General features: G+C 44.3%; 1 protein-coding gene across 2 annotated transcripts in view; it reads right to left on the bottom strand.

Annotated features, from left to right (window-relative positions):
* WWP2 (WW domain containing E3 ubiquitin protein ligase 2) overlaps positions 1-19,860 on the bottom strand; it is a 177,397-nt gene that overhangs the window by 40,896 nt on the left and 116,641 nt on the right. For both annotated transcript variants that reach the window (NM_001279559.1, XM_055364249.2), the window contains one exon: positions 11,794-12,004. In NM_001279559.1, the coding sequence (NP_001266488.1) occupies positions 11,794-12,004 (211 nt within the window). The remainder of the gene's footprint in view (positions 1-11,793; positions 12,005-19,860) is intronic.

The raw sequence follows: 19,860 nt of genomic DNA, 5'->3' as shown, positions 1-19,860 counted from the left end.
CTGGAAGCAACCTAAACACCCCCAAATGGAGAGTTAATCAAATAAATCATGTTATTCCTATAATGGGTATTCATTCCTTAAAAATAACATTGTAGATAAATATTGACTTGTTCAGGTATTTACAATATATTGGGTAGAAAAGGCAAGTTTAAGGTAATATGCCTAAGACAATCAAAATTTTGTTTAGAAATTATATATTGTTTTTCATCAAATCTAAAATGCCATCGATTGTAAGATTATTAAACAAAACACTAAGAAAATAAAACACTGCCAATTAAATTATGCCACCCCAGTGCCTATAAATCACATCTCGATTTTTTTTGTTTTTTTTTTTTTTTTGAGACGGAGTCTCACTCTGTCACCCAGGCTGGAGTGCAGTGGTACAATCTTGGCTCTGCAACCTCCGCCTCCCGGGTTCAAGCAATTCCCTGCCTCAGCCTCCCGAGTAGCTGAGATTACAGGCATGCACCAACACACCTGGCTAATTTTTGTATTTTTAGTAGAGACAGGGTTTCACCATCTTGGCTAGGCTGGTCTTGAACTCCTGACCTCAGGTGATCCACCTGCCTCGGCCTCCCAAACTGCTGGGATTATAGGCATGAGCCATTGCGCCCGACCCACATCTTGATTTTTTAAACAAGTTAAAATGTGAAATAACATGCATATCAGAATAAATAAAATATGGAATGTGTATTAAATTTGTGTTGTTGTTGTTGTTGCTGAGATGGGTATCTCCCCATGCTGTTCAGGCTGGTCTTGAACTCCTGGGCTCAAGCAATCTGCCTGCCTCAGCCTCCCAAAGTGCTAAAGTTACAGGCATGAACCACCAAGTGTGGCCTGTAACATTTTTATGTAACTTAGGAGTAGGGAAGAATTTTAGACAAAACACAAAAGACACATGAAAAAGATTACAGATTTGGCTATTTAAAATTATTAACTCTTGTACAATAAAAGGCACCATAAGCAAATTGAAAAGACAAGCCACAGACTGGGAGCAAATATTTGCAATGCGTATAATTGAGAAGCAATTTGTACCTAGCATTATTAAGAATCCTGCAGATTGGCTGGGTGTGGTGGCTCATGCCTGTAATCCCAGCACTTTGGGAGGCCAAGGCAGGTGGATCACCTGAGGTCAGGAGTTCAAGACCAGCCTGACCAACATGGTGAATTCCCGTCTCTACTAAATACAGAAAAAGTATCTGGGAGTGGTGGCACATGCCTGTAATCCCAGCTACTCAGGAGGCTGAGGCAAGAGAACTGCTTGAACCTGGGAGGCAGAGGTTGCAGTGAGCCAAGATTGCGCCATTGCACGCCAGCATGGGCAACAAGAGTGAAACTCCGTCTCAAAAAAAACAAAAACAACAATAAAAAAGAATCCTGCAGATTAAAAATAAATATATATAAAGACAAATAAAAAAATGGACAAAAATAAATAGGCAATTTATAAAAGAAGAAACCAAAGAACCTAATAAAGACATGTAAAAAGAGGTTCAATCTCAATAGTAATCAGGGAACTTCAAACTGAATCCTCAAAGAGGTACCATTCATGCCCATTAGACTGGCCCACATGAAGCGAATCTGACAACACTAAGTTTTAGCAGGAATGCTTATGCATGTTCACAGGAGTATGAATTGGTTAGGTGACTCAGGCAATTTGATAATACCTACTAAAGTTGAAGATCTTCATTTCCTATAATGCAGAAATTCCAGTTGCTGTACAAACCTTTAAGAAATAACTGGCTGGGAGTGGTGGCTCACACCTGTAATCCCAGCACTTTGGGAGGCCGAGGTGGGCAGATCACCTGAGGTTGGGAATTTGAGACCACCCTGGCTAAAATGGCGAAACCCTGTCTCTACTAAAAAAACAAAAACTAGCCAAGCATGGCGGCAGATGCCTGTAATCCCAGCTACTTGGGAGGCTGAGGCAGGAGAATCACTTGAATTCGGGAGGTGGAGGTTGCAGTGAGCCGAGATTGTGCCACTGCACACTCCAGCCTGGGCAACAGAGCAAGACTCTGTCTCAAAAAAAAAAAAAAGAAAAAGAAAAGAAAAAGAAAAAGAAAAAACCACGTACACAAAAAGGCATGCACAGGAAAACTTTACTGCAGCCATTGTTTCATTGTTTTTTTTTGTTTTGTTTTGTTTTTTTGTTTTGAGAATGGAGTCTCACTCTGTCGCCCAGGCTAGAGTGCAGTGGTACGATCTCGGCTCACTGTAACCTCCGCCTCCCTGGTTCAAGCCATTCTTCTGCCTCAGCCTCCCGAGTAGCTGGGACTACAGGCATGCGCCACCACACCTGGCTAATATTCGTATTTTTAGTAGAGATGGGGTTTCACCATATTGGCCAGGCTGGTCTCGAACTCCTGACCTTGTGATCCGCCCACCTCGGCCTCCCAAAGTGCTGGGATTACAGGTGTGAGCCACTGTACCTGGCCTACTGCAGCCATTGTTTATAGCTGTCACGAAACAAGTAAATGGATAAATTTTTATCTGTTCATGTAACAGAATACCGTATAGCAGTTTAAATGCATGTCCCAAGTTCCATGTATCACTGTATACAAGGAATGAGATCAGAGAGTTGATGGAACCTTCAGCTGTACTGGTAACATCTTATACATCAAGGGGTTAAAAAGAGTGGTTAAAAAAAGACCTCCTCAGGTGCTGGGCATAGTGACTCACACCTGTAACCCCAGCACTTTGGGAAGTTTAGGGGAGCAGATTGCTTGAGCCCAGGAGTTCAAGACCAGCCTGAGCAACACGGCAAAACCCCATCTCTACAAAAAATATAAAAATTAGCCTGGCATGGTAGGATGTGCCTGTGGTCTCAGGTACTCGAGAGGCTGAAGCGAGAGGATCACCTGAGCCTGGGAGGTCAAGGCTGCAGTGAGCTGAGACCACGCCACTGCACTCCAGCCTGGGTGACACAGATTCTGTCTCAAAAACAAAACACACAAACAAAAAAAAAGACGGGGGGAGACCTGTAGCAAATGCAGCACAGAGCCAAAGATGATGAGCCACAGGTATTTTTTACATTCTTCTCCATTTGTATCTGCATGCTTACAATATTTTACAATAAAAACGAATGGATTTTAAAAGCATATACTGGAAGATTATCAAATTTTGGTAGATGTGTGTTATATGTGTGTCTGTATATGCGGTGGCAGGCAAATTGCTTAAGTTCTCCTCACTTGCAAGATGAGGATAAAAGTAGCTCTCTCACAGAGGGAAGACTGCATGAAATCATCCATGTAGGAAACTGGGCAGTCCCCAGCACCTTAGAAACACTTAGAATACACGGTAGCTGTAGTTAGTGTTTAAAAAAAAAAATACACACAAGCTGCAGAAGAAATACCAATGGTCAGCTCTGGGTGGGTGTTTGTTAACTGTTGTTATTATGTACTGTTCTTCTCCCGCCTCCAATTTTTTTCTAATTTTCCATCAATGGGCTTTTATAATAAGATCAAAAAGAAACTTTAAAAAATTTTAAGGGCCACTGAGAATGTGATATCATTTTTCCACTCATGTAACATCACTCCCTCTCTTTGGAAGCCAAGTTGTATGCTGGGTACAGGGAATACACAGACGGACACAATATTCTTTGCTCTTGAGGAGCTCTCAAGAAATTGCAGTGAGGATGGGCACGGTGGTTCACACCTGTAACCCCAGCACTTTGGTAGGCCAAGATAGGAGGATCGCTTGAGCCTCCAGGAGTTCAAGACCAGCCTGGGTAACATAGCAAGACCTTGTCTCTACAAAAAGTACAAAAATTAGCTGGGCATGGTGGCGCATGGTAGTCCCAGCTACTTGGGAGGCTGAGGCAGGAGAACTGCTTGAGCTAAGGAAGTTGAGGCTGCAGTGAGCTATGATCACGCCACTATACTCCAGCCTGGGTGACAAAATGAGACCCTGTCTCCAAAAAAAGGAAAGAAAGTGCAGTAGAAATGAAAATGAATAATTATGCATGAATACATACATACAAGGTGAAAACATCTCATGGCCCAGCCTCCGACAACAGTAGAATCTTTGGAAATAAGAGTTTAAGTTCTGAGATGGTGATGAGGAAGCCAGAAACACGCGCTATTCCATGTGACCTAAGCATGTAATAATCCCTGCAGAGTCACAAACTAACCATACTAAGCAAAGAAACAAACTGGAGGAAAGACACAGATGCTCACAGTGTAATCCTTTAATCTGATGCTACTCAAAGAATGGTCTACAGCCCAAACTGTTACTGTTCTGTGACCAGAAAAGTACTGAAGTTTCTAAGCACTTAGAAACTTTTTTTTCTTTCAACTGAGACAGGGTCTCCCTCAGTCATCCAGGCTGAAGGGCAGTGACTTAAACACAGCTCACTACAGCCTTGACTTCCGGGACTTATGCGATCCTCCTGCCTCAGCCTCCAGAATAGCTAGGATCACAGGTGCACACAGCTGATGTTTTTGTTTGTATTTTTTGTAGAGACGAAGTCTTGCTATGTTGCCCAGGCTGGTCTCAAACTCCTGGACTCAACCAATCCTCCTGACTCGGCCTCCCAAAGTGCTGAGATTACAGGCATGAGCCACCACGCCTGGCCCACTTTAGAAACTTTTGTACCAATCTGACATTGCTGTAATATCCACATATGTGCTCAATAGATTCGTCTCATTGAACAGAGTATAGAATAAAAGGATTCACAATAGACAGAATATTTTAAAATAAATTAAAACAAAACAACAACCAAAAAGGACTGTTTTCTCACAAATAGTTTTGAGAAGTGCAGTGTTAAAACTCCTTGGGTAAGACTCTTTGGCTAGTGCTGAAGTTGAGTTTGGAATGAAATTCAATGGCAGCGCCTGGTTTATAACTTAGCAGAGAAGCTCCAAATTCCAACATCTCTTAGAGTGTCTCCACAAACAAACATCCAAGAACTCTTACAAGGCTGTCATCCTTGATACTGTCTTAAGGGCCATCTCAAGAGAGTGCCTCTGGATATCCATAATTGGGCAGGGGGGTAGAGGAGATGGCAAATCCGAATGATCCAGAAAACATCCCTCCTCAATTAATTCCACTTGGAGGCAGGAAACAGAAGGGGCAGCCAATGGCTGCGGGAGAAAAAGCATGGTGTGAAATGGCAGAGCTGAGGTAAGTCGGCAGTCCAAACACAACGCCCTCCGTTATGTAAGAAACCACAGTGGCGTGCTGGCTGCCAGGGCAAAATAATGTGCCTCTGTGTGTGTGGGACCGAGGGAGCTGCAAAGACTGTAAGGGACACACTTGGAGTTTATCTAAGCCATGTACACACAGTTGGCTCATTGATAATGAGCATTGGGTCCCCAAAGTGGGCTGAGCGCTGAGAAAAAACAGATACAGGGCCCGCAGACCAGAGCAGCCTCGCTTCCCATTGCCCATGGCCTGAACCACTATCTCACCAGCCCCCTCAAACCTTCCTGGCACCCCTTCTTTCACAGACATTTGCAACCTGAAAACTTCATACCCCTCCAGTTGGCTTCTTTCATGCTAGTTAATTGAAAAGCTATGGAAAGCAGGAGGGTTTACAGATGGGGACAGAGAAAAGGGATGGGGAGTGCTATATTTGGACATCTTCAGCCCAGGTTTCAGCAGCCTTCAGTTCTTAAAACGTGCAGACGTGTGTAACCACGTATGGCCAAAGTCTCATCTGCTGCATATTTCAAAAAGACAATGCAGCCAGGTGCGGTGGCTCATGCCTGGAATCCCAGCACTTTGGGAGGCCAAGGCGGGAAGATTGCTTGAGCCCAGGAGTTTGAGATCCGCATGGGCAACAGAGTGAGACCCTCATCTCTACTAAAAAAAAAAAAAAAAAAAAAAAGCCTGGGTATAGTGGCATGCACCTGTAGTCCCAGCTACTCAGGAGGCCAAGGCAGGAGTATTACTTGAGCCTTGGAATTTGAGGCTGCCATGAGCCATGATCGTGCCACTGCACTCCAGCCTGGGTGACAGAACGAGATCCCATCTCAGTTAAAAAAAAAAAATGCAGCAACCTGAAAAATACAGCCATGAGATCCCCAAGAGAACCTTGCTCCTGTCACTCAGTGAGGGAGATTGGATGAGTTGAGAAGATAAAGTTAGAAAGACAGAGTCCCCTGAAGGGCCCAGAAGGCAATCAAGCTTAGCTCAAATGCCTCAGTGAAGAGGAGCCGTGCTGCACAGTATCTGCCAGTGCGGGAAGAGCGATCCTTTATGAACAGAGAAGAGCATTCTGAGGGCTGGGTGCGGTGGCTCACTCCTGTAATCCCAGCATTTTGGGAGGCCGAGGCAGGTGGATCACTTGAGGTCGGGAGTTCGAGCACAGCCTGGCCAACATGGTGAAACCCTGGCTCTACTAAAAAATACAAAAAATTAGCTGGGCGTGGTGGCGCAAGCCTGTATTCCCAGATACTCAGGAGGCTGAGGCAGAATTGTTTGAAGCTGGGAGACGGAGCCTGGACCAGCAGAGTGACATTCCATCTCAGAAAAAAAAAAACAAAACAAAAGCAAACAAACAAACAAAAATAGCATTCTGAACTATGAGAGATGCATATTTGAACCCAAAGCCAGTCAAGCCAGTGAATGACAGCATTAGGCTCAACTTTCTTGCCCTTGGGAAGAAAATGCAATATTGCTGTCATAGCTGTTCTTTCTTTGAGGCATCAGAGAGGCAAAAAACATTCATCTAGGTGAAGGAAAGAAAAAATAAGATGGCATTTAAAAGCACTCATCCATTCATTGCAAACATGTCTTGGGGGCCTACTCTGTGCCAGGCTCCCGGCCACCTTGGCGTGCAGAGCCAAGAATAGCAGAGAGGCAGAAAACAAGCAAGGACAGGTGTGAGAAGAGTGACAGAGGAAGGACATGCTTCTTCCTGTATATCAGGGATCAGGGAGGGGGTCCCAGAGGATTTACTGATTAAGTTGACACTTGAAGATGTATAGGAATTAATGGACAAGATGGCAAGGAAGGTTTCAGAAAGAGTGGCCAGCATGGGGGAGGATCCTAAGTCTGGAGAGGGTGATGCATTTGTCAAATTAAAGTTAAGTTATCGTGGCTTAGGCAGAGATGTGGAGCGGATCCCACCGAAGGCTTGAAGGGTAGGTGCGGTCATATTACACAGGCCTTTTTAGACCTTATTAAGGATTTGGGAATTTATCCCCAAAGACAATATGAAGCCACTGGAGCATTCTAAGTGGTGAAAGGTCATGCTCAGAGCTTTATTTTTGAAAGTTAAAACAGGGCCGGGCGCAGTGGCTCATGCCTGTAATCCCAGCACTTTGGAAGGCCAAGGCAGGATGATTGCTTGAGCCTAGGAGTTTAAGACCAGCCTTGGAAACGTAGGGAGACCTTGTTTCTGTGAAAATAAACAAAATTAGCTGGGTGTGGTGGCAGGCGCCTGTAGTCCCAGCTACTCAGGAGGCTGAGGTGGGAGGATCACTTGAGCCCGTGAGGCTGAGGCTGCAATGAGCCAAGATTGCACAACTACACTTCAGCCTGGGTGACAGACGGAGACCATGTCTCAAAAAAAGAAAAGTTAAAATAGATGGGAAAGGGTAAGAACAGTCACTCGAGTGACAGATCATGGTAATTTGGTCTGGAATATTGCAAAAGCATGTAGCCAAGTGGGCAGATTTGAGAGTTGTTTAAGAGAATCATTGTTTCAATGAGAACACATGGACACAGGGAGGGGAACATCACACACCGGGACCTGTCAGGGGCGGGTGGGGGGCTAGGGGAGGGATAGCATTAGGAGAAATACCTAATGTAGATGACAGGTTGATGGGTACAGCAAACCACCACGGCACGTGTATACCTATGTAACGAAACTGCACATTCTGCACATATACCCCGGAACTTAAAGTATAATTAAAAGAAAAATCATAAAATAAAATTTTAAATTAAGAAAAAGAGAGAATCATTGTTTCATTTAACTATTTCCTGGAGTCCCACTATGTGCCAGGCTAGGTACATATGTGCTAGGTGCTGGGCATACAGGGGCAAATAAGAAAGACACGATCCCTGCCCGTATGGCACCTAGAGTATGGTGGAAGAGATGGTCACTTAATAAATCGTATGCAAATTACACCTGTGATAAATGCAAAGCAGGATCAGTATGGGAAGCTGAGACAGCACAGTCTGGAGGCCCAGAGGCAGGGCTTGATGACTGAACGGATGTCAGGGTCAGGGGAAAAATGTATGACTTGAAGGTCACCTGGGCAGATGGTGGCACCATTCCCGGGAGGGGGACCAGGTTCTAGCCCGGATGGGATGGGTAAGACGATAAGTTCTGTTGGGTTGAGATAGCTATGTGGAACTGTCCAGGCAGTGAGTCAGGAGAGAACTGGGCTCAAGAGGCAGATATGGGACTTAGCATCAGATCCCAGAGGCAGCCAAGGGAATGGCTGAGTCGAGCCAGGGGGAGAACTGAGTGACCAGAGCATGCATCGTGAAACAGTCTGGTAGCAAGAACCATTTCTTGTTTAGCACTGCATCTGCCATACCCAGCACCTGACCTGCCATCTCTTAAATAGTAACAGATATTTTGTCTAATGAAAGAATCAACAGTGTAAAACCTCGACTATAGAACTTGGGCACTAGTAGATACTCAATTCAGCTGCTGCATTTATATATCCTCATAAAAGATAAAGGCATTCTGCAAACTCAAGAAGATGCAGTTCCCATGAGATAGCACTCCAATCCCTCTGCCACAACACACCCTTTGTTGGTACTGGAATTAGAAATGACAGATTTCCTTTTCTCATTGGTCCCCTGACTCTGGAACACCAGGGGTAAATTAATAACCCGCCTTGCCTGGATCTCCTAAACTTTTAAGTAAGCTGGGGTGGGGCTGGCAGGCCTATGAACTGGAAGGATCGCTGGCAGAAATCGTACTCTCTCTGGCTTCCATCAGCCAACCAAAAGCCTGCCGTGCTCCCTCTTAGACACTCAGCAGTGCTAGTCAGTCTCCAGGTAGGTGGCTGACGATCTCCAGGCCCTGAGTCAGCCCACAAAGCCCTCCTAGCCATCTTAGAGAAGAGCACGTGGAAGCCGTCTGGGTTGGAAAATTGGGTCTCCGACACCCTTCTCTGGACCATCGTACATGTTCAAGTGGGGAGCAGCCTCCCCAGGCCCACACGTGGGCCTCATCACGTTCTAAATGCCCCAAGGAAAAGATGCTGTTTAGGCTCTACCTCAGAAATGTGTTTCAGCCTCTGGCAGGATGAGGGAGGGGAATCGGCTTCCCTGGGCTGCTCGATCTGCCAGACTTAGAATAAAGAGCGTTTTCAGAGCCTGGAGTTTTCCAGCTGCCTGGAAACAGGAAGTGCCCAATCCCCGAGAACAGTAACCCTCACACACACCCTACATAAAGACATGTTGAGCCATTAGCCCTAATTGCCTGTGACTGACACAGGAGTGAGGCCGGCCTTCCAGGCATTCGCTCAGCGGAAAAAAAACAAACAGCACACTGGGGACACAGGCGGCCATTTTCTCTCCTTTCTGCCAACATGATTCTGCTCTGTTCCCCCCAAATTATAACATACAGGCTTGAAATTACAAACCAAACAAAGGTCTTTCGAGTATTCCTTACCACATACAAAAGAGAAATATCTCTATAGGGAGTAGCTGGACACGAAGCAATTGATTAGTGAGCTTTTCACTTTAACCTTCACTAAAATCAAAAACCTCACAAAAAAACATCCCAGAGCTGCCTCTCAATCCTGCCAATTCTCTCCAGGTTTGAGGTACAAAGGTATGTGGAACAGGACTTTCTGAACAGACGGGAGTTAGGTAGCGTGGTGCATGACAGGAAAACAGTACGTACGTAGTAAAGGTCACATGTGCCTTCCGATAAAAGATTTTTGTTTTGACAACTGGGTTTTTGAAAGTGGCTTAAGCCAGCCTGGGCAACATGGTGAAACCCTGTCTCTACAAAAAAAAAAAATTATCCAGGCGTGGTGGTGCACACCTGTAGTCCCAGCTACTTGGGAGGCTGGGGTGGAAGAATCGCTTGAGCCCAGGAAGTCAAGGCTGCAGTGAGCCAAGACTGTACTACTGCACTCCAGCCTGGGCAACAGAGTGAGACCCTGTCTCAAACAACAACAACAACAATGAAAGTAGCTTAATAATAGAATAAGGAGATGGGATAAGGGAGTGAAAAAAAGAATAATACAGCACCTTGTAGTCAAGTAAGAGGCCTTAAACCCTTCCTTTTTCCTTTATGAGTCACAACGGTTCACAGGACACACACCACCAAGTCATCGTCAACCAGATCACCAGCAACTAGAGTGATACAGATGTGGGTTTCCTCCACACCAAACTGATAACCAGGAGAGGCAGTGAAAACTGGCCCCAACCATGATCAGAGCTGCGGAGAAAGGACTTCACCTCCCGGTTCAGAAGCATTCCCTTCCTTTAGGGCCCCTTCACAACCACTTGAAAAATATCACTTACCAGGTGTAACACCAACCAATCAGTGAGGGCTTCATGTTCACCATCTTATTTGAGTCCCTTAACTTCCTGGGGAGATATGTATGATGATTATCTCCACCTTACCAAGAGGCTAAGTCATTCGGCCAAGGTCACATGGTGGGGGGATTCAAACCCAGAGCTGTTTGATTCACAGGTCCATGCTTGTAATCTCCACTCACCATATAACCAAACTTGAACTTCCCTTTGGCTTACAGCGGCTGTCTTCTTATCATTCAAGGTCTTTGCTGTCAGATTTAATTTTTATTTTTGAGACAGGGGTCTCGCTTCATAGTTCAGGCTGGGGTACAGTGGTGTGATCATAGCTCACTGCTGCCTCTAACTCCTGGCTCAAGCAATCCTCCCACCTTGGCCTCCCCAGTAGCTACGACTACAGGCACAGGTCACTGTGCCCACATTTGTGTGTGTGTGTGTGTGCGGAGGCAGGATATCACTATATTGCCCAGGCTGGTCTCAAACTTCTGACCTCAAGTGATCCTCCCACCCCAGCCTCCCAAAGCACTGGAATTGATTGGCACGTGAGCCACCAAGCCATCTGACTGAACTAAAGGATGGCAAGAGGGCCGGGTGTGGTGGCTCCAGCCTGTAATCCCAGCACTTTGGGAGGCCGAGGCAGGTGGACGACGTGAGGTCAGGAGTTCGAGACCAGCCTGGCCAACATGGTGAAACCATATCTCTACTAAAAATACAAAAAAATTAGCCAGCATGGTGGTGTGCGCCAGTAGCCCCAGCTACTTGGGAGGCTGAGGCAGGAGAATCACTTGAACCCGGGAGGCAGAGGCTGCAGTGAGCTGAGATCGTGCCATTGCACTCCAGCCTGGGCGACAGATTAAGACTCCATCTCTAAAAAAAAAAAAGGATGGCAAGAAAACTTGTAGTTTATGTTAACTTAAGTCCCAATTATGAGAATAACATACAGCAATATTCACAGCCTAAAACACAACTCCTCCGTGGGCTGATAAGATAAAATTCAAGAGAGAAAAGCTGTTTTCTAGGCAGGATCTAGGCGAACACCCTCCAATGATTCAGGAAAGCAAAATGAGCTCCTTGTTCCGTAAAAGCCACACTTTTTGAGTCAAGCTGTTCATTTGAAGTCACGGTACAAGGTAGCATTGATTCTGCCCCAGGCGACTGAGATTCTTTTTAAGATTTATGTAGAACAAGCAGTTCTTCCACATCTCCCTTGCTTCAACGCACAGCAGCCTCCCCAGAGGCTACTAGCCACTAGGTAATAAATAACCACGTTGTTTCCGCCCCCGTAAAGGAGCCTCAGTCTTTGAGGAGGAGAGATCTGTTACGGGACAGAAGACTACTCACCCGGCAGGCAGAGCGTCGGGGGCCTGGGCAGCCGCTGGGAGCTGCTGTGTACCCGAAGTGCTGGGTTCCTCTCCTTCAGCCGGTGTGGCTGGGGCAGGGAGAGAAGTCGTGTTGGGATTCGGGGTCACACTCAAGGGTGCAGCAGGTGGGGATGTCACACCAACAACGGAAGGTTCTTCGGGATCAGTGGCTGTTGTGGGTTCATCATTCACTGAAGATGCACAAATCATACTTTAAAGATCAACTAAGAATGAGAATTTTATTTATACTTGCTAGGTTTTTCACTTAATAGGCTCACATGGTATCTACAATGTTACACTACATGTATTGGGCGACAGCAAAAAGTTTTACAAAACATGACTTTGGAAAGTACAGCAAGTCATTAATGCCTGTCCAAAGGAAATCAGGATGAATCCGAAATAAATATATTAACACTACCTTTTTTACATAACTTTATCAAGTTTTTCTAACATACTGTGGTTACATTTACATTTATTGCAACAAAAGAGTAGCAGGAAAGATCAACATAACAGGAATGTGTTGGGGTCGGGCGCAGTGGCTCACAACTGTAATCCCAGCACTTTGGGAGGCTGAGGCGGGCGGATCACTTGAGGTCAGGAGTTCGAGATCCACCTGGCCAACATGGCAAAACCCCGTCTCTGCTAAAAATACAAAATTTAGCTGGGCATGGTGGCGCACACCTATAATCCCAGCTACTTGGGAGGCTGAGGCAGGAGAATCGCTTGAACCCGGGAGGCAGAGTTTGTAGTCAGCCAAGACTATGCCACTGCACTCCAGCCTTGCAAAAAATTTGCCTGACAGCAAAATTCTGTCTCAAAAAAAAAAAAGTGTTGGGGCTAAATGCAGCAAGGCCAAGTTTATAGGGTCACATCCTTTTCTTTAAATTTGTCATTTGTTTGCTAGACATGACTAGCACCTTCTTTCAAAAAGCTCATACACACTAAAGAGGCAGAAAACTTCCAGTAATGTGCTCATTCTTTTAAAGGCTCATGCTCAAAGTAGGAAGCAAGAAGGGCTCATAGCTAAGGGTCTTCTCTCTGAGATAATAGACAATGAGACAGAAGTGAAACACACTAGTCCCCAAGTCTCCCTATTTCACCATCTCTTCACCTCTTTGATGATCACTTACGTTCACAAGGACCCCAAGGTGCATTGCAATATCCTCTAACTCAAAAAAGGATCAAATAAGGTTTCAAAGAACTGTGGTTTTTTGGAAGTGATAAGCTATATGCAGAGAATTTTCCATATATATGATTGCATATGTGTACATGTACACTAGAAATTCATAGGAAAACACCTTAGTCATCATTTAGCCTCATCTTCCTAATGCAGAAATTCTTTTTGTTGTATCCCTAACAAGTGGCTATCCAGATTCTTCGTGAACATTTCTTACAGGGAGCTCACTACAGAATCATCCCATCATTGAACAGATGTACTTGCCAGAAAGTTGGTGAGGGGTTGTTTTGTTTTGAGACACAGTCTCGCTCCGTCACCCAAGCTGGAGTGGAATGGCGCCATCTTGGCTCACTGCAACCTCTGCCTCCCAGGTTTAAGCAATTCTCATGCCTCAGTCTCCCAAGTAGCTAGGATTACAGGTGTGTGCCACCACACCCAGCTAATTTTTGTATTTTTAATAGAGACGGGGTTTCACCATGTTGGCCAGGTTGGTCTCGAACTCCTGGCCTCAAGTGATATGCCCACTGCAGCCTCCCAAAGTGCTGGGATTACAGGCATGAGCCAGGGCACCTGGCCCAGAAAGTTGTTTGTTTGGTTTTTTTTTCTTCATGTGAGGCTGATTCTATTACCTGGTCTGAGTCTCCCCATCTCTATCTCCAAAGCAATTCAGAGTATCTAGGCCGGATACCTAGATACTTTGCCTCTAATTCCAGCACTTTGGGAGCCTGAAGCAGGAGGATTGCTTGAGCCCAGGAATTCCAGACCTGGGCAACCTAGCGAGGACTCATCTCTACAAATAATTTAAAAGAGTAGCTGGGCATGGTGGTGCCCACCTGTGGTCCCAGCTACTCAGGAGGCTGAGGGAGAATCACTGGAGCTGAGGAGGTGGAGGCTGAAGTGAGCCATGATTGCACCACTGCAACCCAGCCTAGGTGACAGGGTGAGACCCATCAATCAATCAACCAACCAATCAATGGCTACTGTTTCATGTTAGTATTCCCTCTTCTAGTAAAGAGGCCTACCATTTCTTCAGTGTTTCTAGGCAACCCCCCTTTCCTGATCATCTGGCTGCCCTCTTCGAGATATCGTCTACTGCCTCTTCTAGCTAATCATATCAGGAACTAAACATAATAAATCAGATACCATGAGGCCAGCAGAGTCAGATTACCAACTTAAATACCAGGTAACATTTCCAGAACACCAGCATGTGCAGGAAAGGTGCAAAGCACTTTAGATCATCTCATTTAGGCCTCACATGCAACCCCACAAGTTAGTTACAATTGATATCCCCACTTAACACTTAAGGAAACTATAGCTCAAAGAGGCTACAACACCTCTCAAGGTCATGTAGCACCTAATTCACACCCTGCTGTCTGCCTCCAGAGCCTAAACCACTTGTCACTATGCTCCACTTCTCCCTCTCTGCACATCCTCTAATTCAACCGAAGATTATAATAACTCTTAGCAACCATGTAAAAATTGGCACACATGGAACTGGTGGTCAGCTGAAAGTCAAATTTCTTCATATGATGTGATGGATGCCAAGCTAGATCTTAACAAACAGGTAAGAGCCTGATGCTAGAAATTGGCTATGATTTATTTGCTTGTTTTCTCTGAAGTATATAAAATATTGCCTGGTACACAGGCTAAATTAGTTGTTTAATAAATGACTAAATCTTGTGCAATTAATGTTTCCCTAACAGAAATGCAAGGCTTGATATTTATATTCCTATTCTATCTCAGGCAAGCCAGTAAAACACAACAGATGGCAATTCACTTTATGCACAGCTACACATTTTACTCAATTTTTAAAAAAATACTATGACTTTTTTCAGAGCTAGATGAATTTATTCTAAAATTTATTAGGAAAACTAAATACACAAGAATAGCCATGAACATTCTAAAGAAGAAGAATGGTGTGTGTGTGTGTGTGTGTGTGTGTGTGTGTAGGAGGAGTTTGTAAAAGAGTGGTGTGTGTGTGTAGGGGGAGTTTCTAAAGTATTAAAACATACTACAAAGCTACAGCAATTAAAACAATGTGGTACTGATGTATGAGTAGGCAAGTGTCAATTAATAAGAAAGTTCAGAAATAGGCTTAAATAATTAAATAATTCACTGAAGCCTGCAAAATAGTAATATTCTAATTTTACCACACCTTCTTCATTTATTAGCTACAATACTTCTATAAAGAGAAACCTCCCCATATCAACTATTTGGCTTCCTGGAGGTTCAGTTTGTAAAGAAAAGGCAGGAGAAATGCTTGCTTCTTTCCCTTTGTTTACCAGTCTTCAGAATGAGTTGATTTCCTTGCATCCTCTAAAAATGAACAATGAGGTTTCATTTTGTTTAAGAATCTTTATGAGGCACTGGATTCAAATATGTTTTAAAATATTTCAATCCATTGTTTTTTGTTTTTTGTTTTTAAGATAGGGTCTTGCTCTGTCACCCAGGCTGGAGTACAGCGGCACAATTATGGCTCACTGCAGCCTTGACCTCCCAGGCTCAAGCAATCCCCTTGCCTCAGCCTCTCAAGCAGCTGGGACTACAGGCTCATGCTACCATGCCTGGCTAATTTTTAGTTTTATTTTTTGTAGAGATAGGGTCTCACTATTTTGCCCAGGCTGGTCTCAAACTCCTGAGCTCAAGCAATCCTCCCACCTCAGCCTCCCGAAGTGCTGGGATCAGAGGCATGAGCCACTGCACCCAGCCTAATATTCTTTTTGATCCTAAAATTGTCCCCATCCTTGGCTGGAGTTAGTGGGGAAAGGGGAGATGAACGAAGCTCTTCAAGTTAGCTTCAAATACTATGGGAACATTCTAAGATAACTACTAAATGAAAAAGTGCAGAACAATGTATAATTGTGCTATCATTTGTGAGTTTGTGTGCATACACATGTGTGTGTTTTTTCAAGGAATATATATATATACGCTTGTATGTTCCAAGAATATCTTTGAAAGAATCGCAAGAAACACAACAGTGGGCCTTGGGGGAGGAAACTGAAGGTGAGCAGAATAGGAAAAAGACATTCTTTATACTGTCTAAGCTTTTATTTTTTTAAAGTTTTAGTAACATATATGTACTACTATTAAAAATAATTATTACAAAATAGCTGACCACGAAAAGAACAAAAGCAGAGCCCCCATGGCATGCCAGGGCAGAAGACCCTCCAATCAACACTACTCGGATCTGACTGGTTTATGCAGCTGCAAATCTAGTTAGAAAGGTTCCCTCCAGGGCTGTACATGTCCACAGGCCTAACCAAGAGCCTCTGAGTCAACCTGGTTCACCCATAGTAGCTCTTCTGTTTAACAGTTTTTGCAGGGTGGGGTGCGGGGAGGGAGAGCATCAGAAAGAATGGCTAACCGATGCTGGGCTTAATACCTAGGTGATGGGTTGATCTGTGCAGTAAACCACCATGGCACATGTTTAACCGAGGTAACAAACCTGCACATCCTGTACACGTACCCCGGAACTTAAAGTTGAAAAAAAGAAAGTTTGTGCTATACCTTGAGTTCAGATTTGGAAATAGAAAAATATGAAGGCTAGATATCCTAGCATGGACAAGCCTTCTGTGCCCACGAACACTCATAAGTACCCTTCTTCTGCCCTCAAAAAGTAGGAGTAAGTGAGTGTGTGTGTGTGTGTGTGTGTGTGCACATTCTTAGAACATGAAAGCTTGAAAGAACCTCAGGAGTCAATCCACCCCATCACAACTCATAGTCAGCAGAAATTAAGTTCTAACAATACATTACTGGCCCATGGTCACCCTGGTCAACCAGGGACAGGGCACCATACTCAAGTCTAATGAGGCTTCAAATAGAAAAACTGGATTGTCAAAGACAAGGAGTTACAAGTCCATCATGCCTTACAGAATTGCTGTATTAATTTTTTTATTTTTGAGATGGAGTCTCACCCTACCACCCAAACTGGAGTGCAGTGACATGATCTTGGCTCACTGCAAACTCCACCTCCTGGGTTGAAGCGATCCTCCTGCCTCAGCCTCCCAAGTAGCTGGGATTACAAGCGAGTGCCACCACGCCTGGCTAATTCTTGTATTTTTAGTAGAAATGGGGTTTTACTATGTTGGCCAGGCTGGTCTGGAACTCCTGACCTCAAGTGATCTGCCTGCCTCAGCCTCCCAAAGTTCTGGGAGTACAGGCATGAGCCACCGCACCCGGTCTGCTGTATTAACTTTTAACTGTATTCAATATAGCCAATGTTCTCTAGCTTTTAACCCTAATTATTTGATGTACACCCATATCTCCCCAAAAGGACTGCACCCATCTTGAGAGCGAGGGCAGATTTGTTTCCCGCATTTTTCACTACTTCCACTCTCTGTCCCTTGTGTTCTTGCTGCATCTCTTTGCCGACATCGGCCTTCTTCCCTGGACGCCCTCCCCACCCCTGCGGCCCAGGGAAAGCACTGCACACTGTGAAGCCAACAGCACCCATGGTCTCAGCTACTCAGTCGCACAGCCCCTGTGACATGCTGTTTTGACTTTGCTGATGTGTGGTTTCAACTTCTTTTCTGGAACAAGATCACAGGGCAGAGGCCTTATCTTATATGCTTTACATTGTCCGTAATGCTTAACATTTGACAAATATTTGTTCAAGAAATACTTATTCAATAAGCCCAATAATCTAGCAAAAGAAAGATATTTGATTGAATAGGAGAGTTTCAAAGGGAAAAGAAAAGAAATAAAAAAAATTAAAAACTAAAAAATAAAAGAAAGATATTTGAAATAAAACCACCTGACATTTGTATAACAATATCATTTACAAAACAGGTTCTTTAGGCTGGGCGCAGTAGTTCACACCTATAATCCCAGCACTTTGGGAGGCCGAGGCAGGTGAATCACCTGAGGTCAGGAGTTCAAGACCAGTGTGGTTAACATGGTGAAACCCCGTCTCTACTAAAAATACAAAACTTAGGCTGGACGGGGTGGCTCATGCCTGTAATCCCAGTACTTTCGGAGGCCAAAGCGGGTGGATCATTTGAAGCCAGGAGTTCGAGACCAGCTTGGTCAACATGGCAAAACCCCATCTCTACAAAAATTAGGCCGGGCGTAGTGGCTCACCTCTATAATCCCAGCACTTTGGGAGGCCAAGGCAGGTGGATCACTGGAGGTCAGGAGTTCAAGACCAGCCTGGCCAACATGGCAAAACTCTGTCTCTACTAAAAATAGAAAAAATTAGCTGTGTGTGGTGGCGTGTGCCTGTAGTCCCAGCTACTCGGGAGGCTAAGGCAGGAGAATCGCTTGAGCCCAGGAAGGGGAGGCTGCAGTGAGCTGAGAGCATGCCATTGCACTCCAGCCTGGGTGACAGAGTGAGGCTCTATCTAAAAAATAAAAAATTTAAAAAATTTAAAACCACAGGTTCTTTTTGTTTTATTTTGGAATAATTTTGGATATTACTTTCAGAAAATCTGAAAAGATAGTATGGTCTTCACCCAGTTTCCCTTAATAATACTATCTTATATAATCATGGCACATTTGCCAATGCTAAAATAATAATTAGTATACTACTATTAACTAAACTCCAGACTTTATTTGGATTTCACCAACTTTTGCACTAATGTTTTATTTCTGTTCCAAGATCCAACCCAGGATCCTGCATTGCCTTTAGCAAGTTTACTTTTATTAGCTCATTGATCCTCCCAATGCCCTTATGAGGAAGATATTATTATTCCCATTTCACTGCAGACAAAACTGAGGCTCACAGAGGGACCACTCAGAGAGGCGTTGTGCAGTCAGCAAGTAGCAGAACCAGTACTCAAACCAGAACACCACGAAGTAAAAACAGTGGGCGTGGGGAGCAAAGACAGCTTTGATGTTTCCCAAATGGGAGGAAAAGTAGGGTACCAAGGACCAGGAAAGTGGGGTACCAAGGAGGGAAAGTGGGGTACCAAATGGTAAGCAGTAAGATGGCAGTTGCATGGCCTCTGCTTTCTATAACCTTGGGTATTTCACAAGGTTCCCTCTGTGATGTTGGTGAAACATTCTAACTTTATGAATCACATATTCATTCAGGACTGAGACACACTCTAGTCACAGTTAGCCAAAAAAAAGATCAGGAATTGGAAATTCTTTTGCTTAATCCTAGAGACACTGCCAGCCCACTGTGTGTTCCAAGATGCTTAGGTGCGTGTGGTGTATCACAGACTCGTGGTGGACACTCAGGACTTCTCGGCCCTGCACTCAGGCACATAGAAAGCCAGCACCAATAACAACAGAAGTTCTTTCTACTGAAGATCAGCTCGTAACATGTAGGCCACAGTAAAGCAGTTGGTGTCTTTCACCCGTGAAACACAAGCAACTGCACTGCCAAGGCAGCTGATCAGTCGGCTCTTCACGAGAGCAACCAAAACTGGACAAAGATTTCGTAATTAGCACGGCATGGGATGAGTGAAGCTCATATAAAGAAAAACAGTTATATTACGTGAGGAAAAAAGGAGCAAAACTTAAAAATGGACGAAGCCATACTGTGTTACCTGATTGATGGGAAGGTAAAATCCTTCCCCGGTGTATATACAAATGAACACGGTTCCTACTTACATCCTACTGTGCTTCAAAGAATTCAAAGTCTGAAATTTGTTTTGAAAATGTATGAACGATCAAAGAATATCATGGAGGAAAAAAAAGGCAAAACTAGCTCTTCCAGACATTAAAGAAAATACGATAACACATCAGTAATAAAAATCATATGGGACTCACTCAAAACAAGAAACAAATTCTCACTGTATGTAAGAATGTTAAAAGTGATCAACACTAAAAAAAAAAATCACAGTAAAAAATGACACTGTTTAATGTCTTTGTGATAATAGGATCCCAGCATAGAAAATAATTTAGACCCAGTCCTCATTTTATATA

This window comes from Gorilla gorilla, chromosome 18 (assembly GCF_029281585.2).
Source record: "Gorilla gorilla gorilla isolate KB3781 chromosome 18, NHGRI_mGorGor1-v2.1_pri, whole genome shotgun sequence".
Classification (NCBI taxonomy): domain Eukaryota; kingdom Metazoa; phylum Chordata; class Mammalia; order Primates; family Hominidae; genus Gorilla; species Gorilla gorilla.
Note: the sequence above shows the minus strand (reverse complement) of the source record. Positions and strands in the feature narration are given on the sequence as shown.